Source organism: Lepidochelys kempii, chromosome 11 (genome assembly GCF_965140265.1).
Source record: "Lepidochelys kempii isolate rLepKem1 chromosome 11, rLepKem1.hap2, whole genome shotgun sequence".
NCBI classification, from domain to species: Eukaryota; Metazoa; Chordata; order Testudines; family Cheloniidae; genus Lepidochelys; species Lepidochelys kempii.
Genome location: NC_133266.1, coordinates 763,382 through 790,283, shown reverse-complemented (window position 1 = coordinate 790,283; position 26,902 = coordinate 763,382). Strand labels below are relative to the sequence as shown.

The 26,902-nt window shown below is 60.8% G+C and overlaps 1 protein-coding gene across 1 annotated transcript in view; it reads left to right on the top strand.

Annotated features, from left to right (window-relative positions):
- Nucleotides 1-6,843: 6,843 nt before the first annotated feature.
- SPEG (striated muscle enriched protein kinase) overlaps nt 6,844-26,902 on the top strand; it is a 96,774-nt gene continuing 76,715 nt past the window's right edge. Inside the window, exons 1-6 of the mRNA XM_073304821.1 lie at nt 6,844-6,970; nt 19,634-19,673; nt 22,568-22,597; nt 22,974-23,063; nt 23,241-23,610; nt 24,858-26,353. Coding sequence (XP_073160922.1) covers nt 6,938-6,970; nt 19,634-19,673; nt 22,568-22,597; nt 22,974-23,063; nt 23,241-23,610; nt 24,858-26,353 — 2,059 coding nt within the window. The 5' untranslated portion in view covers nt 6,844-6,937. The remainder of the gene's footprint in view (nt 6,971-19,633; nt 19,674-22,567; nt 22,598-22,973; nt 23,064-23,240; nt 23,611-24,857; nt 26,354-26,902) is intronic.

The following is a 26,902-nucleotide window of genomic DNA, read 5'->3' as shown; positions in this document are numbered from 1 at the left end:
ACACGGCCAACACCACATTCCCCCTGGCATAATATGGCTTCATCATATTCACATGGTACACCCGGCGGTGGTGCGCCCGGTTCGACAGCTCCACCACATAGTTTACCTCCTTGAGCTGCTTGACAACCTTGAAAGGGCCCTCCCAGTGCCCTGTAGTTTGTTCTTTCTCACGGGGATGAGAACCATCACCGGATCCCTGGTGGCGTAGGCACGGGCCGTGCGGTCATACCAGACCTTGTGCTTCCTCTGGGCTCTGGCCAGATTCTCCCTGGCCAGGCCCATGAGTTCAGCCAGTCTCTCTCGGAAGATCATAGAATCATAGAATCATAGAATATCAGGGTTGGAAGGGACCCCTGAAGGTCATCTAGTCCAACCCCCTGCTCGAAGCAGGACCAATTCCCAGTTAAATCATCCCAGCCAGGGCTTTGTCAAGCCTGACCTTAAAAACCTCTAAGGAAGGAGATTCTACCACCTCCCTAGGTAACGCATTCCAGTGTTTCACCACCCTCTTAGTGAAAAAGTTTTTCCTAATATCCAATCTAAACCTCCCCCACTGCAACTTGAGACCATTACTCCTCGTTCTGTCATCTGCTACCATTGAGAACAGTCTAGAGCCATCCTCTTTGGAACCCCCTTTCAGGTAGTTGAAAGCAGCTATCAAATCCCCCCTCATTCTTCTCTTCTGCAGGCTAAACAATCCCAGCTCCCTCAGCCTCTCCTCATAACTCATGTGTTCCAGTCCCCTAATCATTTTTGTTGCCCTTCGCTGGACTCTCTCCAATTTATCCACATCCTTCTTGAAGTGTGGGGCCCAAAACTGGACACAGTACTCCAGATGAGGCCTCACCAATGTCGAATAGAGGGGAACGATCACGTCCCTCGATCTGCTCGCTATGCCCCTACTTATACATCCCAAAATGCCATTGGCCTTCTTGGCAACAAGGGCACACTGCTGACTCATATCCAGCTTCTCGTCCACTGTCACCCCTAGGTCCTTTTCCGCAGAACTGCTGCCTAGCCATTCGGTCCCTAGTCTGTAGCTGTGCATTGGGTTCTTCCGTCCTAAGTGCAGGACCCTGCACTTATCCTTATTGAACCTCATCAGATTTCTTTTGGCCCAATCCTCCAATTTGTCTTGGTCCTTCTGTATCCTATCCCTGCCCTCCAGCGTATCTACCTCTCCTCCCAGTTTAGTATCATCCGCAAATTTGCTGAGAGTGCAATCCACACCATCCTCCAGATCATTTATCATTTATGTTCATACAGTTGCTCCAGTATGATTAGGTCCAGCAGGTCCTCTTTAGCTCGGGCCCCAGCTGTCCACTTGCGGGCATATCCCTGCATCCGGTTGACCAGTTGTAGGTAGGTGACCTCAGGCGTTTTACGCTGACTCCGGAACCTTCTCCGGTACATCTCGGGGGTCAGCCCAAACTCACGGAGCAGGGCCTGTTTGAACAGTTCATAGTCCCCTGCCTCCGGCCCTGTCATCCGGCTGTACACCTCCACGGCTTTGGGGTCCAGTAAGGGGGTGAGGAACTGGAGCCTGTCCGCAGGGTCAACCCTGTGCAGCTCACAGGCATTCTCAAAGGCCGTCAGGAAGCTATCTATGTCCTCCCCCTCCTTCCGCTGGGCCAGGAAGCACTTATCAAAGCTCCTTGCCGTCTTGGGTCCCCCCGCACTCACCGCAGCCGCAGCCGGGGCCCCACTGCTCCTCAGCCTGGCCAGCTCCAGTTCATGCTGTCTTTGTTTCTCCTTCTCCTGATGTTCCCGCTCCTTCTCCTGACGCTCCCTCTCCTTCTCCTCCTGCTCATGTTGACATTGTTTCTCCTCATGTTGACGTTGTTTTTCATGATCCTCCAGCTCCCTCATTTTCATCTCCCTCTCCCATTCCAGCCGCCTCCGCTCCAGGGATGGGGAGCTCCGCCGGGAGGATCCCCTGCTGGCTGCCGGGGTCAGGGTGCCCTCGGTATTCGCTGGGCTTCCCCCAACCCCTCCCCCAGGCCTAGATAGGAAGGGTCTCGGGATGTCCTGGGCACCAGTCTGACCCCTCCCAGCCCGGTCAGGCCCCCACGCTGCGTCTGCTGGGTGGCTTCCCTCAGGGACAGGGATCGGGTCATCCAAGCAATCCCTCTCCTCCAACTGGGCAATCAGCTGTTCCTTGGTGGACGTCCTGATGTGCAGCCCCCTCTGCCTGCACAGCTCCACCAGGTCGCTCTTCAGGCGTTTAGCGTACATCTCCCTGCAGGCCCCTCGCAGGCCGGGCAGCTTCCCACGGTTTCCAGGAAAAACCCCTCTTGTGCCAGTTCTTCTTGAGGTCACCACCTCTTTGCCAGGGTCGAGCTGCAGACTCCTCCGCCCCGGGACCGCTCGCTGCGATCCCCCGGGGGACCCTGTTACTGCAAAAGTCCTTCTCTCTGGTCACACATTCCCAGGGGTTAACCACCCCCCGAAACCGTCTCTCTCTGACTCTTCAGCACGCCTGGTCCCTGTCAATTCCCCTTCATTTTACTGCTCCCCAGTCACTTACTGCAGGAAGTGCCGTTCACGGGGTGCAGTACATCCCACCGCTGCCACCAGTTGTCACGGAGTGTGGGGGAGTCCAGGCCCTGCACCCCTCTTCCTGGGATCCACTGAGACTCTCAGCCAGCCAGTAAAACAGAAGGTTTATTGGACAACAGGAACACAGTCCAAAACAGAGGTTATGGGTACAACCAGGACCCCTCAGTCAAGTCCTTCTGGGGGAGCAGGGAGCTTAGACCCCAGCCCTGGGGTTCCCTGCGTTCCTCCCCCCAGCCCCGAACTGAAACTAAACCCCCCCAGCAGGCCCCCTCCTGCAGCCTCTGTTCACATTCCCGGGCAGAGGTGTTACCTCCCCGTCCCCCTCCTGGCTCAGGTGACAGGCTCTCAGGTCTCCCATCCCCAGGGCACATTCCCAGGTCAACACTCCCCCCTCCCTGCTGAGTCACATCCTCACACAGGCTAGTGCCTCGGGGTGGGGCCGCTGGCTGCCATGAACGGGGCATGGGGTCACGGCCAGTTCCTGAGCCCGGGGCTTGTGGGGCTGGAGCCGGAGATCGATGTATGGAATGGGAGCCCTAGATATCGCTTGGGCCTGGCCCTGGCTCCTGCCAACGACACCCAGAACCCCCCGGCTGAGGGTCAGCGTCACGGCCCCAGCGCACAGAGAGGGGCTGACCCAGGGCCCCCGGCGAGTCCGGCCCTGCAGGGGACAGAACCCAGGAGTCCTGCTTGCTCCGTCTCCCATGAGACTCTGTGAGCCTGACCCCTGCGGGCGCCGCCCTGTGTGCGGGCAGTTGTCGCTGTGTGGCCCGTGGCCCGGCTGGGGGTGGGTGGCTGTGGGTGTGCGCAGCGTGCGGGGATGTCGACAGCGCGGGGCGTTTGTTTATGCCGCCGAGGTCCTGAGGGGGACGCGGCCGGTGGCCCTGGGCTGGTGGCACGTGCCGGGCAGTCAGGGGGTTGCGGGCGGAGGGATCTTGATCTCTATTGTCTGTCTGTCGTGGTGCCGACTGCAGTGTGCCAGGCGTGGGCCAGACACAGAGCGGCACCGGGGGCGGGGCGGGGGAGGATGTTGTGTCCAGCTATGGCGGGACGGGTGGTGGCCATGGCAGGCGGGTATCGGACTAGGGCGTTGTGACGGGGCTGCCTGTGGGAGCCAGCTGAGGTCACTCAATCAGGGTGAACTGCAGACAAACCGGGGCGGACAAACCCCAAACGCTGGTGGACGTTCCACTCCTTAGAGTTACCTAGCCAGCCCAAGCCAGCTTCTCCAGCACCTCCCTGGGTACTCAGACGTCCACACAACGCAGTTCCCTTAAAGTACCAGCCTCTGGCTCCATCCAGACACACCTGTCAACCATAGGATGATAAATTCTGAAAATCTTCTCTCCTCATAGAAAAGAAAAGGTTCCCCTGACCCCAAGGGACCAAGCCCCAGACCCCGGTCAAATGGTAACTCAGATCTTACACGCTTACCGTCAACTCTTATTAACTAAACTAAAATTTATTAAAAAAGAAAAGAGAGAGCTCGTTGGTTAAAAGATCAAGATACAGACAGACTTGAGTTCAATTCTTGAGGTTCAGATACAGAGCAGAGCTGAGTTTGTAGAGGCCAAAAGTCCTTTTAGAAATAGTCCAGAGGTTATAGTCCAATGTCCGTGTTCAGGGTGACTCCAGGCAGGGACTGGGGATCTCAATCCTGATGGCTTAAGGTTCCCCCTCTTGAAACCCAAAGCAGATCTGAGATGAGGAAGGATCCTGTCCCAGGGTTTTTATACATTTCCTGCAGCCTTTAGGCCTGAGAAGACAATCAGCTTGACTTTCCTTCTCCCAAACACCCTGGCAATTAGCACAGGATAATTTATCCATTAAACAGTTCAGATACAGGTTATTATAACCTTCAAACAGGCATAGACAATCATTCTATTTCACTCAAGCGTCTTCCTAAATGTTAATATTCCTCTTTTGATCTTTGAATCAAAGCCACAGCCATAGACAAGACTTGTTTGCTGACATCACAAGCCCTGAGCAAACATCTACTCGTCTTTCTCCAACCAAGCCGGCTGCAGTTCACAGCTCTCCTCATTTCCATCTCTTCCTAACCAGTCTCTGAAGTTGGGCCTGGGTCAGGTCAGTCTGGGAGGTCATTAACTCTTTCTGGCCCTGTCACCTTTCAAGGAGATAGGACCTTACACTCACAATGTCACAGGCAGGCGTGCAGCTGTGTGGATCCCAGGACTGGGGGGGAAGGACGGGGGGTGTCTCCTTGCGTGTGTGGGACGCTGGGTAAGGGTCTCTGTGTGAGACATGCATCCCATGAAGGGAGCTGCAGCTCACGAAGCTTATGCTCAGATAAACTGGTTAGTCTCTAGGCGCCACGAGTCCTCCTGTTCTTTTTGTGGCTACAGACTGACACGGCTGCTACTCTGACACCTGTGTGAGTGGGGCGCAGGGCGGCGTGGTGTTAGGAAGATTGTCTCGGTGGGGCGGGGGGAGCGTGACGGTTCTGGGGGCCGTGTGGGCTTTGAGGACAGCCGGTGGGGGCCTGGGGCCGGCAGGGGTGTGGCTGTGCCCTGTCACACTGTCACCGCTGTTACTGTGATTCACGGTGTGTGTTACGGTCGCTTCTGGGAGCCCCAGTCTTGGGGCCGGCCGCATGGTGCCAGGGGCTGGAGCACAGGGACAGGCCCTGCCCCACAGAGCTCCCCATGGGAGCCAAGACGCAGCCCCCGCGGGGGGCCAGGCCGCTGGGGGAGCGCTAGGGAGCAGCGAGACAGGACTGGTCAGCGGGATGGGCAGAGGTCCCCGGCCCAGCCCCCCCTGCTTCCAGGACAGGTGCAGGGAGCAGGGGTAAGGGAAGGGGGCCGCCACGCCCTGAGCTCTCCGGGCACCCAGCCCGGCCCCCTGCTCTGAGCTGAGAGCTCCTGCCATCGGCTTCAAGGGATGGGGAGAGTCCTACCCCACCTCCCCTCCCCCACCTCTTCCCTCCCCCTCCTGTCCCTGCCGTGCCTCCCCTCCCCCACCTGTTCCATTGTACCTCCCCTCCCCCCGCCTGCCCGCTCCCCTCCCCCACCTGTCCCCTCCCTGCCTCCCCTCCCCCACCTGTTCCATTGTACCTCCCCTCCCCCCGCCTGCCCGCTCCCCTCCCCCACCTGTCCCCTCCCTGCCTCCCCTCCCCCACCTGTTCCATTGTACCTCCCCTCCCCCCGCCTACCCGCTCCCCTCCCCCCACCTGTTCCATTGTACCTCCCCTCCCCCCGCCTGCCCGCTCCCCTCCCCCCACCTGTTCCATTGTACCTCCCCTCCCCCCGCCTGCCCGCTCCCCTCCCCCACCTGTCCCCTCCCTGCCTCCCCTCCCCCACCTGTTCCATTGTACCTCCCCTCCCCCCGCCTACCCGCTCCCCTCCCCCCACCTGTTCCATTGTACCTCCCCTCCCCCCGCCTGCCCGCTCCCCTCCCCCACCTGTCCCCTCCCTGCCTCCCCTCCCCCACCTGTTCCATTGTACCTCCCCTCCCCCCGCCTGCCCGCTCCCCTCCCCCACCTGTCCCCTCCCTGCCTCCCCTCCCCCACCTGTTCCATTGTACCTCCCCTCCCCCCGCCTACCCGCTCCCCTCCCCCCACCTGTTCCATTGTACCTCCCCTCCCCCCGCCTGCCCGCTCCCCTCCCCCCACCTGTTCCATTGTACCTCCCCTCCCCCCGCCTGCCCGCTCCCCTCCCCCACCTGTCCCCTCCCTGCCTCCCCTCCCCCACCTGTTCCATTGTACCTCCCCTCCCCCCGCCTACCCGCTCCCCTCCCCCCACCTGTTCCATTGTACCTCCCCTCCCCCCGCCTGCCCGCTCCCCTCCCCCACCTGTCCCCTCCCTGCCTCCCCTCCCCCACCTCTTCCCTCCCCCTCCTGTCCCTGCCGTGCCTCCCCTCCCCCCACCTGTTCCATTGTACCTCCCCTCCCCCCGCCTGCCCGCTCCCCTCCCCCACCTGTTCCATTGTACCTCCCCTCCCCCCGCCTACCCGCTCCCCTCCCCCACCTGTCCCCTCCCTGCCTCCCCTCCCCCACCTGTTCCATTGTACCTCCCCTCCCCCCGCCTGCCCGCTCCCCTCCCCCCACCTGTTCCATTGTACCTCCCCTCCCCCCGCCTACCCGCTCCCCTCCCCCACCTGTCCCCTCCCTGCCTCCCCTCCCCCAGCTCTTCCCTCCCTGCCTCCCCTCCCCCTCCTGTCCCCTCCCTGCCTCCCCTCTCCTGCCTGCTCTCCTCCCCCCTCCCCTCCCGCCGTCCCCTCCCCCTGCCCCCCGTCTGTCGGGGGGGGCGGAGGCAGCCCCCCCGCTCGCGGCTCCCTGCGCACGCTCGGCGGCTGGCTCGGTGCGAGGTGGGGGCCGGGGAGCCGAGCCGAGCCGAGCCGGGCCGGGCCGGGCCGGGCCATGAAGCGGCGCTGGGGGAAGAAGCGGGTCCAGGTGAGCCGCGGCCGGGCCGCTCTCCAGGGTGCTGCGCGGGGCCGGGCCGGGGCAGCGGGGAGACCGGCTCCCCGGGCCCCCTCGCTCCGCAGCCGGGGGGGCCGGGCCGGGCCGGGCCGGGCCGGGCCGGGGGGAGCCACAAAGCGGCCGGTTCCGGGCGCTGCCCCGGGCCGGGCAGGTGCCTCCCTGTGGGCGCCGCGGTGCTGCCGAGTCCCCGGCCGGGCTGCCAGCCCCAGAGCCCCGGCCCACGTCCCCTCTCCGCGGGCAGCAGGTCCCGGGGGTCCCGCCCCATCCGCTGGCGCTTCGCCCCCCCCTCCCCTCCCCGGGCTGCCCAGACTCGCTGGGGTCTGGGAACTGGGGTGCAAACCCCACCAGCCCTGGGCGGGCGGGTCCCTCTCCTCACTGCAGGGGGGAAACTGAGGCACACCGCGGGACGTGGCTCGCTCAAGGTTGCCTGAGTGACAGAGCTGGGAATGGCGTCCAGAACACCTGGGTCCTTGCCCTGCCCTCTGCCCTTGACACCCCTCCCTGGCACAGGAGCCGGCACCCCGCGCTGGGGGACGGCCTGTGTGTGGCCAGCCCGGGCCGCTGGTGGAGGGCAGGGTGGGCAGGGCTCAAGGCACTTTGCCACCCTGGCTGGGCAGGGCCATGGGCCCTGTTGGCAGAGCTGGCCAGGTGTCGGGGGAGGGCCCAGCCAGGCACCCACCCCAGGGCAGGCCTGGGTCCAGAGTCTCATCCGGACTTAACTTGTACTCGTGGGGCCTCTGTCCCCACCAGGAGGGCCTGTTGGGTGCCCTGCTCCCAGCTCAGCCCCTGGGCCTGGCCCCTGCCCTGCCCTGCCTACCTCCACACCCTTTCCTGGTCCCCCCTTCCCCGAGAAGGCTGGAGGAGGCTTTCTGTGGGTTTCCCGTCTCCTGTGGGGGCTGGCGGCTGGTGGCCTTGCTCCAGCCCCTGAGCACTGGGCCCTGCGTGGGCTGCTGGCACACGCTGTTCTGGCCTGTGGCCTCCCCAGCTACCGCCAAAGCGGGGGCCCTGGTGACGGGGATAGATGCTGTGGGGCTGGGCCAGGGCTGGGCTTGCTCCGTGTTTCCCCGTCCCTGAGTGGGAGGCGGGCAGGCCAGCCCCAGGGGAAGCCAGGAGAGCTCCTGTTAATGGCACTCGATTGCATTTTCCTTTTTAAATGGGGGAATGATCCACTGGCGGTGCAGTTAATCTGCTCATCCACCTGCCCCGGGCCTGGAACTCGGGCTCCCAGCCAGAGCCAGCGCAGTTGGTGACCAGGGAGGGGAAGCCCAGCTCAGGCAGAATACAGAGTCACCGATTCTTACACGCCAAAGCCAGCCCGGACCATCGTCAGCATCTGGTCTGACCCTGCAGAGCACGGGCCAGAGACCTGCCCCCCGTGTTCCTAGAGTGGAGCCGTTAGAGAAACACCCTGTCTTGGTTTTAAAATGGTCAGTGATGGAGAATCCAGCACCACCCGGGTAAATGGTTCCCGTGATTAATTATCTCACTATGAAAAATGTACATCGTCTTTCCAGTCTGGACATGTCTAGCTTCGACTTCCTGCCCTGGGGTCGTGTTAGACCCTCCTTGGCCGGACTGAAGAGCCCACTAAATATTTGTTCCCTGTGCGGATTGTTATAGACTGTGATCAAGTCACCCCTGAATCTTCTGTTGTTAAGGTAACTTGTGATAGACCCAAAGAGCTCACTCTTGTCGCTCTTCTCTGCCCCTTCTCCAATTTACAACATCCTCCTTGAACCGTGGGCACCAGAGCTGGACCCAGGGTTCCAGCAGCGGTCGCACCAGGGCCAAATACAGACCTAAAGTAACCGCTCTGCTCCTCCTCGAGATCCCCCTGTTTAGGCAGGCCTGGAGCGCATTAGCCCTTTTGGCCCCAGCGCCACACTGGGGGCTCATGTTCAGCTGACCCCCAAATCCTTGTCAGAGTCGCTGCTTCCCAGGGCAGTCCTGCCGGCTGTGCGTGCGCCCGAGGTTCTTTGCTCCTAGATCTGTCCCTTGACATTGAGCTGTATTCCAATGCACGTTGGTCGCTGTGCCCAGTTTACCGCTGATCCAGGTCTCTCTGTATCAGTGACCTGACTCCTCTTCCTTCTTTCCCCCTCCCCCAGTTTCTGTGTCTGCTGCAAACCTTGTCGAATGACGATCTTTGGTTTTCTTCCAAGTCATTGATAAAAATGTCAACTAGTGTAGGGCCCCAAACTGCTCCCTGTGGGACTCTGTCACGGAGTCTCCGGGCGATGCTCTGGGACTAGGGCTGTCGGTTAATCGCCGGCAGCTCACACGATGAACTCAAAAAAGTTAACTGTGATTAAAGACATTAATCACGATTAATCGCACGGTTAAACAGTCGACTACCCATTGAAATGTATTAAATAGTTTGGATGTTTTCTACATTTTCAAATCTATCGATTTCTTTTACAACACAGAACACAAAGTGCACAGCGCTCGCTTATATTATTCATTTTGATTACAAATATTTGAACTGTAAAAACGATGAACAAAAGCAATCATATTTTTCAATTCACCTCATACAGGTCCCGTCGTGCGAGCTCTTTATCGTGAAAGTTGAGTTACAAATGGAGAATTATGTACAAAAAATAACTGCATTCAAAGCCAAAACAATGCAAACCTTTAGCACCTACAAGTCCACTCAGTCCTACTCCTTGGTCAGCCACTCGCTCAGACAAACAAGTGTGTTCACATTTGCAGGAGATAGTGCTGCCCGCTGCTTGTTTACCATGTCAGCTGACAGTGAGACCAGGCGTTCGCATGGCCCTGTTGTAGCTGGCGTGGCGAGGTATTTACGTGCCAGATGTGCTAAACCTTCCTATGTCCCTTCATGCTTCGGCCACCATTCCAGAGGACATGCTTCCATGCTGACGATGCTTGTTAAAAAAATAATGTGTTAATTAAAGGTGTGACTGAACTCCTTGGGGGAGAACTGTATGTCCCCTGCTCTGTTTTTCCCGCATTCTGCCATGTATTTCATGTTCTAGCAGTCTCGGATGGTGACCCAGCATGTCTTCGTTTTAAGAACACTTTCACTGCAGATTTGACAAAACGCAAAGAAGGTACCAATGTGAGATTTCTAAGGATAGCTACAGCACTCGACCCAAGGGTTAAGAATCTGAAGTGCCTTCCAAAATCTGAGAGGGACGAGGTGTGGCGCATGCTTTCAGAAGTCTTAAAAGAGCAACACTCCAATGCGGAAACTACAAAACCCGAACCACCAAAAAAGAAAATCAACCTTCTGCTGGTGGCCTCTGACTCAGATGATGAAAATGAACATGCGTTGGTCTGCTCTGCTTTGGATCATTATTGAGCAGAACCCGTCATCAACATGGATGCAAGTCCTCTGGAATGGTGGTTGAAGCATGAAGGGACATATGAATCTTTAGCGCATCTGGCACGTAAATATCTTGCAATGCCGGCTACAACAGTGCCATGCAAACAGCTGTTCTCACTTTCAGGTGACATGAAGGGGGCAGCATTATCTCCTGCAAATGTAAACACACTTGTTTGTCTGAGCGAGTGGCTGACCAAGAAGTAGGACTGAGTGGACTTGTAGGTTCTAAGGTTGTACATTGTTTTGGTTTTGAATGCAGTTATTTTTTGTACATAATTCAACTTGTACTTTTGTCCATTTGTAACTCAACTTTCATGATAAAGAGATCGCACGACAGTGCTTGTATGAGGTGAATTGAAAAATATGATTGCTTTTGTTTTTTACAGTGTAAATATTTGTAATAAAAAATAAATGTCAAGAACACTTTATATTCTGTGCTTTAATTGAAATCAATATATTTGAAAATTCAGAAAACATCCAAAATATTTAAATAAAAGGTGTTCTATTATTGTTTAATAGTGCAATTAATTGTGCAATTAATCATGATTAATTTTTTTAATCGCTTGACAGTCCTATCTTGAACTATTCCTTATGAACCCATTCAGGACTGTAGGGAAGTCTCCTCTCGGGGAGCAGCCTGTCTGCAGGACACACAGCTCACCCGGCTTCCACCTTCCTGGGTCTGACCTTGGAGCATTCAGCCTCCTCTGCCCCTCCGTGCGCTTCCCACAGCCAGTCCGCCCAGGCGGGGTCCTGGGGGGACCAGAGGGTCCTGCCCCTCAACTCCACAGTCAGACGGGACTCTCAGCCCGCGGGTAAAACAGAAGGTTTATTAGACGACAGGAACGCAGCATACGGCAGAACTTGTTAGCACATAAATCAGTGACTTTCAGCCAAGTCCATCTTGGGGGAATCCTGGGCCAGACGCCCTGGACTTCCCCCCTTCCAGTCCCCCACAGAAGACTGCCAGCTTCCTGTGATCTGACCTCAGACAACCTCGTTGTTCCTCCTCCTTGTCTTGGTCTCGCTTCCCAGACAAAGAGTCACCTGGTCGTCACCTGGTTGCATCCCCCTCCTGGGTCTCAGGTTAGGAAGAGCACTGGTCATAGGATATGTGCAGGCAGCTGGAGCAGCCTCACCTGCCCCAGAGGTCTCAGCCAAAGTCACACACCCCCATTCCCACCACCGAGCGATTGGTGCGGCACACAGGGAAACTGAGGCACACACAGTATTCATGCAAAACAGTAAAATTCACCTAGGCTCACCAGTAAGACTCACATACAACATAACAAGGGAAAATCCCCACGTCGTGACAGACGCCCTGGAAACGCAGCCACTCGATGACGAGTTCCCATTTACAGTTACATTTTGAGACCTGTTCATCAGCCAGTTTCAATCCATTTAATGCGTGCTGTGTTCATGTTATACTGTTACAGGTTTTTATTCAAAATGTCATGTGGCAGCAAGCCCGCTGCCTAGAGAAGTCTAGTTTGTCAACACTGTTGGCTTTGTCGTTTGTTATAAATTTGGAATTTCGTCAAAAAAGGTATCAAGTTAGTTTGACAGGATCTGTTCTCTATTAACCCAGGTTGCTTTGCGTTACTTGCCGGCCCCTCCCTTCATTCTTTATTCGCTGAGTCTTGTATCAGCTGCTCCATTCTCTTGCCTGTGATTGCTGTCAGGCCGACAGGCCCATGGTTACCCGTGTCGTCCTGTTGAAAAATTGGCACAACATTAGCTTTCGTCCACACTAAGCAGCCGCTGCCCAGCTAGCGCAGCACGGCATGCCAGCGGGCGTGTGCGTGCGTGGGTGGGCGTGTGCATGGGTGTGTGGGTGTGGGTGTGTGCATGGGTGTGCGTGTGGGCGTGTGCATGGGTGTGTGCGCATGGGTGTGACCCACTCCCTCCCCAGGCACCTTCTCCCAGCTTGTAGCTTTCTGTAAAAACTCCGCGTGTGCTGTGGGGCAGCGGCTGGTGCTAGGAAACCTCGGGGCATCGGCTGAGTCAGGGGCCTGGGGACTGAAGCCTGGCTCTTGAGACATGGCCTCTGTGTGGGTGACACTCTTCTTTGTGTCTGCCCTGCTGCCTGTCTCTCCCTGTTTGGCACAGGGGCTGGAACGGCGGAAGGCAGGGGAGTGGGCATCTGCCTGCCCGGCTCTGGGCCGCGTGGAGCCAGATCTGCCAGGGAGACAGGAAAGGGCCTTCGAACGTGCAGGGAGTCCCGGGGCCGGGTCTTTGGTCTGTAGGCGATTACAGAGGTGGTGGAAGGTGTGACTCTGCTCAGCGGGTGGCAGGGGCTCCGTGTGTCCCCATTGTCCCGTTCTGCCCCTGGAGGCCCCGAATGCTCCTGCCAGCCCTGCAGCGGTGCGGGGCAGAGGACGAAAGTTACCGCATTGCAGACTGTGAAATGCCGTGGGCTGGAGCGCGGGGCGTTGTCTCCCGTCCTCCGCCCTCTCGGCCTCGCCATGGGGGTGCCGAGCAGCCTCTCCTGCTGGCGCGCCGGGGGAACCCGAGGCAGCTCAGGACCTCGCAGGCGTCGCAGAGTGTGCCCAGGGTCAGGCCCCAGGGCTCTGCTCCCCTGAGTGGCTTTGCTTCCTGCATAACATGCCCTTACGCACCCACAGGCACCCCATGTACCCCGGGACCTGCAATGCACACAGCCGTTACCGCGCAGACCTGGGCACCACAGGGAACAATGATCTGTATGGTCCCAGTTGATAGTAATAACGTCACACCCCCAACCCAAAATCGATGCCGGAGGGGATGACACAAACACCGCTGACTGCATCCCGAGAGCTCCCCATCCTGGGTTCGGTCTCACGACAGCTTGCACTGGGGTAGAAGCCGGGTCAGTGTACAACAGAAACGGTTCATCAAAGTCCTGTTCAGTAACAGGACTGAATCACTTTACAAACTCCAGGTAAAACTCGGTTAGAACAATAGAGGATTGGATCAGCTCTTGCAGCGTGGTTCCTGTAGGTCTCGTGATCTTGCCAAGAGCTAAAAAACGTAGCTACCTTATCCGTACAAGCTCTGGCCAATGTTTGGAGCCCAATTAACATCAAGTCAATGTAGATATTAATGTTGTTCATAGTCCAGGAATCTTGGCATTTTGCCTTGAAAGCAACATGGTAGTGTGCCTCAGTTTCCCTTTTTTATACAGCACATCAGGTCTGGAATGTCTTTTCTCCTATGAAAAGTTCCAGGACTGTTGACAGGCACTGACTGTGAAATGTCCGTCTCACAGGATCTTTAAACACAAAGTGTGATCTTATGTATCACATCTAACATGTTCAAGGGGTTTCCCAAAGAATCCGGCTCGTTGGACATTTTTACAATTCTTGGTAATAGCAACACATTAGTTACAAAAATTACCATGAGCAATAACAACAAATCCACTGCAAGGCTCCATCTACGATCATTTCTGTCGTGCCAAACCTCTGGCTCAATACCGCTGGGGCTTTGGCATTTTAGGGTTAACCTCCAGCTTCCCTTTGCAAAATTAAGTTCTCTTTTTTTTCCTTATCCTAGAGAGTGGTTCTCAAACTTTTGTCCTGGTGACCCTTTCCACAAAGCAAGCCTCCGCGTGCGACCCCCCCTTATGAAATAAAAACACTTTTTATATATTTAACACCATTAAATGGAGGCAAAAGGGCTTTGGGGTGGAGGCCGACAGCTCGTGACTCCCCAGTTTGAGAACCCCTGATCTCTCTTGCTTACCAGAATTCACTGGCTGATTGGGCATGCTCTCTGTGCTAACGGCTATTTGCAAGTCTTTCTTCTCCCTGCCAGTCAGGTCATTGGCATCCAAAGCTTTTAAATTCCAGCTGCTGCCGGTTCCAAGGCTGGACTCTCATTCTTCCCTTCAGCAGGAGGGGTCTTTCCTCCCCTAGAAAACTCTTTTCCCTAGAAGGTTGAAAACAGAAGCTTCCTGCTGACGGGAATCGCTTTGCTGGCGAGGTGTGTTCACCAGCTGCAGGCCCTCTCCACTATGGACATCTGCACGGACGCTCTTCCGCCTGCCTGCTTGAGAAGCTACCACCCCCAGCAACTTAGAGACTGGACTCTGTTTTAAAGAGATACCAAACCCATTCTCAAAAAGAACAGGAGGACTTGTGGCACCTTAGAGACTAACCAATTTATTTGAGCATAAGATTTCGTGAGCTACAGCTCACTTCATCGGATGCATACTGTGGAAAGTACAGAAGATCGTTTTATACACACAAAGCATGAAAAAATACCTCCCCCCACCCCACTCTCCTGCTGGCAATAGCTTATCTAAAGTGATCACTCTCCTTACAGTGTGTATGATAATCAAGTTGGGCCATTTCCAGCACAAATCCAGGTTTTCTCACCCCCCGGGTGAGACTGAAACTCTCCCGCCCCTCCTCTGACCTTTGTCTCTTTCCCGAGCCAGGAGGCCACCTGATCTCTTTGTTCTCCAACCCCTTCAGTTGGCACATTTGCGGGGGGGGGGGCAGGCCATCAGTGGCCAGGGGACAGGGTGTCGGCCATTCTCTGTGCAGACCCCTGCACACTGGCCCTCTAGGGCTCTGCCACAATCACACCCCCTTATACCCCGCCTGGATACTTAAGAAAAGCATAGGGGAAATGGAGGCGCCCACACAGTATCCAGAGAGAACATTAAGAGCGTTCCCCCTTTGTCACACAGGGCTGTTCAACTTTCTTAACAGCTTTTCCTCCATGTGAGACCTTCTCAAAGCTACCCACACTGGATCTTTCAACAGGAAAGTCAGTGGATCCATTCATGACAGAACATTTCTGGCAGTTAAGAACTGAAACTTCCTTGATCAAATCACTTCCACACCCTTCAGCCACAGCAAACTGCTTGCACAGACCACCCTGAACAATCTTCTGTTCAGGAATCTTTTGATGCACCAATTCATCTTTACCTTGATCCACAGAAGCATCGCTCTGCTGAGCCACTACCAACTCCTGAGTTTCACTTACGTCCAGAATCACCTCCGGCCCGTCCGGCGGATTCCTACACAATCCCCTTTCAGGCAAACTTACAGACTTCCTAGATAAAAGGTCAGAAGCATTCTCCTTCCCTTTGCCACACACAAGTTCAGGAATCTTTTCCTTCTTGCTACAGGTTTCCACACCCTCAGTAGGTAACACAATCACACACCTTCATGCTCTCCTTGTGCCCTGGCTAGGATCTCACCCTGATTAGACAGAGTTGCGACACCCTTTCCCAACAACACACTAGCAACAGGCAAAATACAAGCACCAGAATTGTCTGGTCTCGGGGATTTTACATAGACCCTAACTGGATGCGACCTAGTTACAGGGCCATTCTCCCGAGCAGACACAAACTTAGGACCCTTCCCTTCCTGGGCTTTAGCTGAATCCAGAACCAGCTCTGAGACAACTGCACGACCCTCAACCGTCACAGGCTGAAAGGCCCCTTCTGTCTGCTCCACAGACAAAGAAGAGCCGGACACACTTTCTCCTTTCCCAGACACACAGCTTGGGATCTCTTTCCCCTGGTCCCAGCACACAAGGCTGGTCACAGACAACTGCCTGGAGATCAGGGTAGCTCCCTCCATGGGCAAGTCAATACCCCTGACAGACACAGGCACGTTTCCTTCACTGTCACAATTCTCCACCTAGGTAATAGATAAGGTCCAGGGACTCTCATCTTCCACTCTCCGCTCCTTCCCGCCCTGCTGACTAGACACAGCCATCAGCTCACAAGGCTGCCTAGGCTCATCCAGACTTTTCTTACCAAGCACCCAGGGCTGGTTACGGACAAATACTGGGACAGTGGGGCAGCTTCCTTACCAGGTAAACTGCTCTTCTCCACACTACCCTGATCTACTTCCAGAAAATCACTGCTCCCTTTACCAGGTTCACTTTTACAAGCTGTACTTGCCAACAATCCATCCCCCATCAAAAATCCACCCTTTCCTTCCTCAGTTAGGGCTTCTACCTGACCATCCACGTTAATCTGCTCCTGAGAAACATTGTCCTGACCAATGAATCATAGAATATCAGGGTTGGAAGGGACCCCTGAAGGTCATCTAGTCCAACCCCTTGCTCGAAGCAGGACCAATTCCCAGTTAAATCATCCCAGCCAGGGCTTTGTCAAGCCTGACCTTAAAAACCTCTAAGGAAGGAGATTCTACCACCTCCCTAGGTAACGCATTCCAGTGCTTCAGCACCCTCCTCGTGAAACAGTTTTTCCTAATATCCAATCTAAACCTCCCCCACTGCAACTTGAGACCATTACTCCTCGTTCTGTCATCTGCTACCACTGAGAACAGTCTAGAGCCATCCTCTTTGGAACCCCCTTTCAGGTGTTGAAAGCAGCTATCAAATCCCCCCTCATTCTTCTCTTCTGCAGGCTAAACATCCCCAATTCCCTCAGCCTCTCCTCATAAGTCATGTGTTCCAGTCCCCTAATCATTTTTGTTGCCCTCCACTGGACGTTTTCCAATTTTTCCACATCCTTCTTGTAGTGTGAGGCCCAAAACTGGACACAGTACTCCAGATGAGGCCTCACCAATGTCGAATAGAGGGGAACGATCACGTCCCTCGATCTGCTGGCAATGCCCCTACTTATACATCCCAAAATGCCATTGGCCTTCTTGGCAACAAGGGCACACTGCTGACTCATATCCAGCTTCTCGTCCACTGTAACCCCTAGGTCCTTTTCTGCAGAACTGCTGCCGAGCCATTCGGTCCCTAGTCTGTAGCGGTGCATTGGATTCTTTCTGTGCTTGATCTAATTCCAGATTCACTTTTGAGGCAGTAGACAAACAATCAGAAACTTCATTCATAGACAAACGGCTTTTTTGCACAGACAAACAGCTATTCCCACCAGGTCAGAGTCCCCCTCCCCTAGGCAGAGCACAATGGGTTAAACACAGAGTAACACAACAGACCATCATTGTTATAAACTGGACTTCCACGAGGATACAGTTTCTGCTTTCTTGGCTTGGAGCTGAAGTCTGGCAGTTTCTTGTTGCATCTGGATACGCCCCCTGCGAGCCCGTCCCTGTCTCTCAGCAGTGTCTCTTCCCAGTTCAGTCATTCTTTCTTCGATGCAGAGAGCTGTCGCGCACGAAAGCTTCGCTCAAATACATGTGCTAGTCTCTGAGGTGCCATGAGTCCTCCTGTTCTTTCTTTAGCTTCGCTCTGTCTTTCAGCAGCTTCCTTCTCCAGCAGGACCCCCAGCCTGGGGCTGCGACTGCCCTGCGCTCAGCAATTTGTCCTGAACTGATACTCTCAGTTGTGTCCCGCCAGAGGCCGCATTGTTACGGCCCCCTTAGGGGGGCCTGGAGGAGCGTCTGGGGGGGTGAGTGGTAACGCAAGGAGCCAAGTGGTGGGGCTCAGGCAGTCAGGCCCGGGCAGTGTGGGGCCCCAACCCCGGGTGGCACATGGCTCAGGCAACATCAGAACATCCGAGCGGCCAGACTGGGTCAGAGCAAGGGTCCATCCAGCCCCGTGTCCTGTCTGCTGACAGACGCCAGGGCCAGGTGCCCCAGAGGGAGTGAGCAGAACAGGGAATCGTCCAGTGATCGTCCTGCCGCCCATTCCCGGCGTCTGGCAAACAAGCGGCGACACCAGGTGGCTTGGGCCAGCCCCACACAGTGTCCCGTTTTCACTTTGGGAAATATGGTCACCCTAGCATGGGGCACCTGTAAACAGCCCCCCCCACACACCTGGGCACCTGTCACCTGTCACTGCCCGCACGGGGCACCTGTAAACACCCCCCACCCCCCCACACACCTGGGCACCTGTAACACACCCGTCACTGCCCGCACGGGGCACCTGTAAACAGCCCCCACCCCCACACACACCTGGGCACCTGTCACCTGTCACTGCCCACACGGGGCACCTGTAAACACCCCCCACCCCCCCACACACCTGGGCACCTGTAACACACCCGTCACTGCCCGCATGGGGCACCTGTAAACACCCCTCACCCCCCCACACACCTGGGCACCTGTAACACACCTGTCACTGCCCGCACGGCGTACCTGTAAACACCCCCCACCCCACGCACACACCTGGGCACCTGTCACTGCCTGCATGGCGTACCTGTAAACACCCCCCACCCCCCCACCCCACCTGGGCACCTGTAAGACACCTGTCACTGCCCGCACGGCGTACCTGTAAACACCCCCGACCCCACGCACACACCTGGGCACCTGTCACTGCCCGCACGGGGCACACACAGGCCTTTGTCACATACAGGAAAAGCCCCACGGGTCCAAGCAGCCCCCTGCAGCCCGTTTGCATGGAGGCACCTCTGCCCCGGTCCTGTTTCCCAGTCCCTGGCCCGTCCGTGCCGCGGGACTCGCCGTTACCCAGTGCCTCTGCCCGCTCGCTCTGGCCGGAGGTGCGTCGCAGGGAGCAGCGTTCGTAGGAAAGCGGGCACTGCCGCCCTGGAAGCTCCTGGGCGTCCTGCCCCTGCTCTGTGGATATTTGCCCAACCGGGTGGGGTAGGGTGGGGCCGGGAAATGCCCCGGTCTGCACTCTCGGTTCCGCAGCCCCCGGTCGATGCCAGCAGCCAGGGCCCATCATCGGCCGCAGCGGGTGAACCCTGCGGGGTGGCCTGGGGGACACGGAGCCCCTGGCACCTCTGTAATTGGCTGCAGATCAAAGACCTGGGTGATGGGCCCGCTGACGTCTTCCAGCGCCTCAGCCCCAGCTCAGCCCTGGGAGCAGGAGCAGGGGTGGGCAGGGAGCGCAGGAGACCTGGGCTGAACCCCAGAACAAGCTGGTGATGCGAACTGGCCGGGGAGCTGGCTCTGGCTGGGGATCGGCCCCGGGAGAAGGCTGGGGACCCCTTCACCGGGACATTTCACCTGGGACTGTCACTGCACTAGGGAGCAGCCCCGCCTGGCCCCGGGCTGGGGCTGTCATCCACTTGTGTTTCCAGCTCGAACTTCTCCACTTGCTTCCCGGGCCCACGTGCAGGGGGCCTTCCCTGTGTGCGGCACGAATGCCCTGCACGGCTGTGCCCGGGTCCCGGTGTGCTCCAGAGCCTTGGTGCCCGGGCCAGCCTGGGCACTGAGGCTGCCGTTGCGGGTTCCAAGGGGCGTTTGCTGGGCCAGGCAGGGGTCCTCAGCCCCTCTCCACCGCAGGAGGCATGAGCTGCTCCCAGGAGCTTTGCAGAGGGAACTGCTCAGGACACCCCCCGTCTCATGGGGGGGTGGTGGTGGGGGGGCCCTGTTTCCTCTGCCCTGGGGCTGGGCGCTGGCTCTTGCTGGGGGCGGCTGGCCGGAGGGGTAACGCTCTTCTCTTTTCCTTTGCAGAAACCCGGTCACTCGCGGCGCTTCGGGCGCTTCACGCATGGTGCGTTGTTCCTGGGACCCCTCCCCTGGGACCCCCAGCCCTCTCCCCTGCTCTGCTGCCACCCGGGGCTCTTGCATTGGGGCGGCTCCTGTGTGGAGTGACTCAGGAGCCAGGGAACATGCTGGTGCTGAGGGCCCCTGCCCCCCTCAGCCGGGCCCTGGGCAGGGGGCTCAGACCCCACCCTTCCCTGGCCTGCAGTTCCCCGAGTAAGGCTGCACCTGGGGGTGAGGGTGGGCCTGGCAAATGCCAGCACTGCCCCCAAGTTCTCTGGGGCGGCTGCTGACCCACGTGGCACTCGCCTGGCCCCACCGGACGAGGTGCTGCTGGGGGCCAGGAAGGGGGTGAGCCTGGAATTGCCCCTGCTGCAGCTTCGGGCTGTGGGGGTGTGTGTGTGCAGGGCAAGTGGGCGACAGCCGGGGGGGAGCGGCTCCCTGGTGGTGGGCAGCGAAGCCGGTGTGGGGCAGGGTGGGGCTGTGACGGGGGCAGGGCAGGACAGGGGTGTGGCAGGGTGGGGATGTGGCGGGTGTGGGTGTGCGACGTGTCAGGGGGGTCTGTGAGTGCACACACTCGTGAGAGGAGCTGGGTGGGCCTGGGTGTACTGTGTGTTGGGGGGTCCGTGAGCGCACACGCTCGTGAGAGGAGCGGGGGCGGGGCTGCGTGTGCCGTGTCATGGGGGTCTGTGAGCGCACACACTCGTGAGAGGAGCGGGGGCGGGGCTGCGTGTGCCGTGTGGGGGGGTCTGTGAGTGCACACGCTTGTGAGAGGAGCGGGGGCGGGGCTGGGTGTGCCGTGTCGGGGGGTCTGTGAGCGCACACGCTCGTGAGAGGAGCGGGGGCGGGGCTGGGTGTGCCGTTTCGGGGGGTCTGTGAGCGCACACGCTCGTGAGAGGAGCGGGAGCGGGGCTGGGTGTGCCGTGTCACGGGGGTCTGTGAGCGCACACGCTCGTGAGAGGAGCGGGGGCGGGGCTGCGTGTGCCGTGTCGGGGGGTCTGTGAGCGCACACGCTCGTGAGAGGAGCGGGGGCGGGGCTGGGTGTGCCGTTTCGGGGGGTCTGTGAGCGCACACGCTCGTGAGAGGAGCGGGAGCGGGGCTGGGTGTGCCGTGTCACGGGGGTCTGTGAGCGCACACGCTCGTGAGAGGAGCGGGGGCGGGGCTGCGTGTGCCGTGTCGGGGGGTCTGTGAGCGCACACGCTCGTGAGAGGAGCGGGGGCGGGGCTGGGTGTGCCGTTTCGGGGGGTCTGTGAGCGCACACGCTCGTGAGAGGAGCGGGAGCGGGGCTGGGTGTGCCGTGTCACGGGGGTCTGTGAGCGCACACGCTCGTGAGAGGAGCGGGGGCGGGGCTGCGTGTGCCGTGTCGGGGGGTCTGTGAGCGCACACGCTCGTGAGAGGAGCGGGGGCGGGGCTGGGTGTGCTGTGTTGGGGGGGTCTGTGAGTGCACACGCTCGTGAGAGGAGCGGGGGCGGGGCTGGGTGTGCCGTGTCACGGGGGTCTGTGAGCGCACACGCTCGTGAGAGGAGCGGGGGCGGGGCTGCGTGTGCCGTCTGGGGGGGTCTGTGAGCGCACACGCTCGTGAGAGGAGCGGGGGCGGGGCTGCGTGTGCTGTGGGGGGGTCTGTGAGTGCACACGCTCGTGAGAGGAGCGGGGGCGGGGCTGGGTGTGCCGTGTCGGGGGGTCTGTGAGCGCACACGCTCATGAGAGGAGCGGGGGCGGGGCTGAGTGTGCCGTTTCGGGGGGTCTGTGAGCGCACACGCTCGTGAGAGGAGCGGGGGCGGGGCTGCGTGTGCCATTTCGGGGGGGTCTGTGAGCGCACACGCTCGTGAGAGGAGCGGGGGCGGGGCTGGGTGTGCCATGTTGGGGGGTCTGTGAGCGCACACGCTCGTGAGAGGAGCAGGGGCGGGGCTGGGTGTGCTGTGTCACGGGGGTCTGTGAGCGCACACGCTCGTGAGAGGAGCGGGGGCGGGGCTGCGTGTGCCGTTTCGGGGGGTCTGTGAGCGCACACGCTCGTGAGAGGAGCGGGGGCGGGGCTGGGTGTGCTGTGTCACGGGGGTCTGTGAGCGCACATGCTCGTGAGAGGAGCGGGGGCGGGGCTGGGTGTGCCGTGTCATGGGGGTCTGTGAGCGCACACGCTCGTGAGAGGAGCGGGGGCGGGGCTGGGTGTGCCGTGTCGGGGGTCTGTGAGCGCACACGCTCGTGAGAGGAGCGGGGGTGGGGCTGGGTGTGCCATGTCGGGGGGTGTCTGTGAGTGTGTACACACTCGTGAGAGGAGCCAGGGTGGGGCTGGGTGTGTCGGGGGGTCTGTGAGTGTGCACATGCTTGTGAGGGGCCCGAGTGGGGCTGGGTGTTTCGGGGGGTCTGTGAGTGTGTACACACTCGTGAGAGGAGCCAGGGTGGGGCTGGGTGTGTCGGGGGGTCTGTGAGTGTGCACATGCTTGTGAGGGGCCCGAGTGGGGCTGGGTGTTTCGGGGGGTCTGTGAGTGTGTACACACTCGTGAGAGGAGCCAGGGTGGGGCTGGGTGTGTCGGGGGGTGTCTGTGAGTGTGTACACACTTGCACACGCCTGGTCCTGTATGTTCCACTCCACGCATCTGAGGAAGTGGGTTTTAGCCCACGAAAGCTGATGCCCAAATCAATGTGTTCGTCTCCGAGGTGCCACGAGGACTCCTCGTTGTTTCTGCTGAGACAGACGAACCCGGCTTCCCCTCCGAAACCTGGGGGTGCTGTCTCTCAGGGGGTGCAGGGTCTGTGACCCGCCCCCCCTCAGCCGTTGCTTCCCATGGGACCCCCCCCCCCGGCTGAGTGCCCCCTGCCCCCGCCAGGCTGCCCGCAGCTCGGCAGGCTGGGCCGATAACCGGCGCTGATGTCTCTCTCTCTCTTGCTGCCCCGATGGAAGCGAAGTTTTCCGCTCCTGCAGGAAGCAAAGCTACGGTAGGAAACTTGCTCAGCCTCACCCCCCACCCTGGGCCCCCTTGCCGCCCCCATGCTGCTCCCCCTCCTCCAGGCCACACGTTCCCCCCATCACCTCCCCCCAGCACGGCTGGCTCTCCTCTCCCACCGGCTGCTGCTCCCAGCCCACAGCCGAGTCCCAGCACTGGGTCCAGCTCAGGCCCCCCACTGGGGACGCCGGGGCCGACGGGCGCTGTCACCTTGTGCCCACCCAGACCCAGGGGGGCCTTGGCACTCGCCTCTCCCGCCTCCCAGCAGCGACCTGGATTCGGTGGGTCGGGGGGTTCCCGGCCCGGGAGGCCCGAGTGGCGCTGCCCGCCCAGCTGTGCCCTCACCGCCCACTTCTCTCTGGCTCCAGACTCGGAGACAGGCGAGGACGACGCCAGCGACCCCCAGGGGACGAAGCGCAGTGAGCTCCAGGATGAGACCCCTTTCAGCTCCCCCACAGGTGAGCAGGAGCCGGCCGGGGGGCTGGCGGTAGCTCTGTCGGGGCTGTGCGTGGGGCGGGGGGGCCTGGCTCCAGTCGGGGCGGGAGCCTGGCCGGTGCCAGCTGGGAGCAGGCAGGGGCTCTGGCCGGACCCCTCCAGGCGCTGCCCGCCGGTTCACCCCTCTCTCCTCTGCGCAGGGGAGTCGGACACGCTGGTGGACACCTCCATGACCACCTCGGCGCTGGGCCTGTCGCAGGCAGAGGAGCGCTCCAGCTGGTCGGGCAGCCAGCAGACCGTGGTGGAGAAGGCGACGGAGCCCGGCCTCCCGGTGCGGGGGCCCTACCTGCGCCCCAGTGGCTGGCAGCCGCAGGGGACCCCAAGGCAAGCACACGCGCAGGCCCCCCGCGGTGCCGAGGTCAGGCACCTGGGGGTGGAGCCGCTCCTACGGGCGTCGCGTGCTATTCTGGTGGGCACAAGCTGGGGGTCGGAGGATAGCCTCTCGGTGGCCAGCGACCCCTACGGCAGCGCGTTCAGTCTGTACAGAGGACGGGCGCTCTCGATCCACGTGTAAGTAGCTGGGGGAGGCTGCGGAGGGGGCATCGTGCTGGGGCCATCTCCTCCCGACCCCCGCAGCCATCTCAGCCCTCAGCCTTGGGTCTTTCTTTGCCTCCTTTCTCCCTGACGGGGGGGAACGGGGCCCCTGAGCACGGCAGGCCCTGCCCGAGGGGCTGCGGGGGGAGGGTTGGGGGCCGGGGCTCTGCAGCTGGCAGCGGGAGCCATCGGCCCCGCTGGCTGCTGTGCTCAGGGGCCCCATCCTGCCCGCTCCTGCCACTCCATCTCGCTGTCTTGTGTTCGAGGCTCCCCCAGGTTATCGCCTTCATCGCTCCGCTTCCCACCCCCGCGGACCCCAGCCCCCCTTGCCCACCACCCGCGGGCACAGCCGGGTTACCCCCACGCGTCCAAGGGGCTCGGGGGGGAGGGGCGGGTCCGTGGGCATCCTGCTGAGACTGTGTGCGTGTCCGTGTGTGCCCACGTGTGCGTGTCCGTGCGTGCGTGTGGCTGGGTGTGACTTGAGGCTGCGGCAGCGGGGGGTGAATTCCCCTCCCCCCGTTGCTGGTCCTGCCCAGGGCCCAGCCGTTGAGCCGAGTAACCTGATTGCCGTAGTACGCCCAAGCCTGCTCCCCGGTCGTGGGCTCCGCAGCCCCCCAGCCGGGCTCCCCCAGCAGGGCTCCAGCTCTAGCTACCCCCAGCTGCCGTGGCCGTGCCAGGCCCGGGGGGCTGCCGCCCAGCGAGCCCCATCCGTACCAGCCCGGCCGTGACGCTTCCCGCCAGTGCCCAGGGCTGTGCCCACTCCGGAGCCGGGGGGAGTGCAGGCCCAGGTGCCCCCGGACCACGCCGTGCATGGTAAGACCACAGCACCCCTGGCTTGCAGGGCACAGCCCGGGTGGTATCGCAGTGGGACCGCTCGTCCCCCTGGTGCCAGCCTCCATCCCGGGTGCCAGATCCCAGATGGGCTTTAGACAGTGGGGCCAGGACCGCGGCCCAGAGAAGGGAGACGCCCCATTAGCTCCTCCAGCCCCTCTCCCAGGGCAGGGCAGGGCTGGCTGTCCCAGGCTGGCTCTGGTTCCCTCGGGGTGTGTGGGGGAGATGGGGGGGCATTCCCAGCTGGATCTACCCCCCCGCACAGGGTCGCCTGCGTTCACACCCCCTCCCAGCCCTGGGAAGACCAGCTCTGCTGCCTCGGGGGGCAGGGCTGCATGCCAGGCTGTAAGCAAGGCTGGCTCTGACCCCCCCGCTTTCCCTTCTGCCTGCAGCAGCATCCCCCAGGGCGGGTACAGGAGAGACGACCCCAGCGGAAGCACCTCGGAGCTCGCTCCGAAGCCTGGTGCAGCCCAGCCGCTGGCCTCCAAGCCACCTGCTCTCTGCCTGCCGTCTCCCAGGGTGGGCCAGTGCCCGGCCCAGCCGCCCGGAGCCAGCCGAGGTCCTGGCGTCGTCTCCCCCACGCCCCTGACGCCCCGCAAGACGGCCCTGATGCCGGTGGAGTACCAGGACACGGTCCCCGAGGAGTACGAGGAGAAAGTCCGGAAGCCCAAGTCTCTGGGGTACTCGCAGGCCAGCACGCTGGAGTCCCGGCCCCAGACCCCGCTGAGCGAGACCTCCAGCCGGGTGTCGGTGCTGAGGCCCTCGCCCAAGCTGGCGCGCTCCGGCTCCAAGATCTTCGAGAAGCTGAAGTACTTCGAGGAGCGCCGGAAGAGCCTGGAGCAGACCGACAGCCCCCTGCCGGTCCACGCCTGGCTGCCCCTGCGCAAGACGCGCTCCTTCGACCAGCCCGACCTAGGCCAGCGCCCGCTCACGCCGGGCGGCTCCCGGGAGGAGCTGCGGGACGGGGTGCGGTCGGAGATGGGCGGCCCGACCTGCCGGCGCCAGGCCTTCCGCCACAAGGCCGCCTCGTTCGACGAGCGGGGCCGCTTCGCCAGCCGGGTGGGCGACATCGAGCACAGGTTCTCCGAGGAGCTGAGCCGCATCAAGAAGACTGTCTCCAAGCAGCAGCTGATGAGGTCGCAGGAGCTGGCAAAGGCCGGCCTCCCGCGGGCCCCCTCGCCCCGGGGCCCCAGCCAGCTCTCTGCCCCCCGGGCGCTGGGGCCACAAGCCACCCCGGCCCCGAAAGGCCAGCTGCTCAAGGCCCCACCGCCGGTAGAGAACGCGCACAGTATCCAGCAGCTGGCCCTGGCCAGCGTGGGGCAGGGGGGGCCCGCAGACGGGGCAGAGCGGGGGGCCACGCACAAGCCACTGCTTCGGAGCTGCGCCCTGACCAGCCAGCCCCAGGAGGAGGCCAGAGCCAGGAGGAGCGTGGAGCCGGAAGGTGCTGAGGGCAAGAGGAAGGTGGAGCAGTGCCCCTTATCTCAGGCCACTCCGCTGGGGCGGGGGGACCTGCTGGAGGCCGGGACCCCCGAAGGAGTCGCTTGCCTGGAGGGGGGCCCCGCGGTCGGGGCGAGAGCTAGCCGCGACGGCAGGGCCCCCGGGGCTGGGAGCGAAGCCCTGACCACTAGGCCAGCAGGTCAGCACGGGCCGCACAGGAAGCGGGACGCGGGCCATGAGGTGCGGTTCTTGCCCTGGGCCAAGCCCGGCCCGGAGCTGGGAGCCGGCCTGGAGGGGGGCCGGGCAGGGCAGCGTGGCACAGGCAGGGATGCTGAGCAAAGGCAGCTGAAGGTCACAGAGAAGAAGGAAGGTGCCCGGCTGGCTCAGGAAGGGAGAAGCGCCCGGAGCAAGGGGAAAGGCCGCCGGCCCCGGCCCACCTCGCCGGAGCTAGGTAGGGGCAGCCGCTGTCCCCACCGCGGGTGGGTGGGGGCCCCCAGGGGTACCCGCCCACAGGGCCCAGCCAGCCCCACTCGGTCCCATACGGCCAGGAGTCCCCCAGAGAGCCAAGCGCTTTGGGGTCAGAGCTGGGACAGGAATCCCGGGTTCACTTCCCACCTCCCGCGCCGACTCCTTGGGCAGGTCCCTCAGGCAGGGGGTCTGGCTGCTTGGGCTGCCCCCTGGGCCCTGCCAGGGCTGGAGAGCGGGGGGCCTGGGGGTCCCCGGCTATGCCAGCTGGAGAGGCTAACAACAGGAGCAGACGCCAGCCTGAGCCTTCTCCCCATGCCTGTGCCCAGGGCGCCCTGCCGTGCCCCTCCTCACGCTCTTGGCAGGGCGGGGCGGGCACCAACCCGCCCTGCTGCCCGCTGCCGGGAGCGTTACCAGTGTGGTGGGGCACGTCCGTCCAGGCTGGGTCTGGGCAGCACCCGGGACGAGGGGCCCTGGCCCCGGGGGGCTCAGCTCCTGCCCTCGGCCAGTGCAGACAGAGCACTGGGGCTGGGCA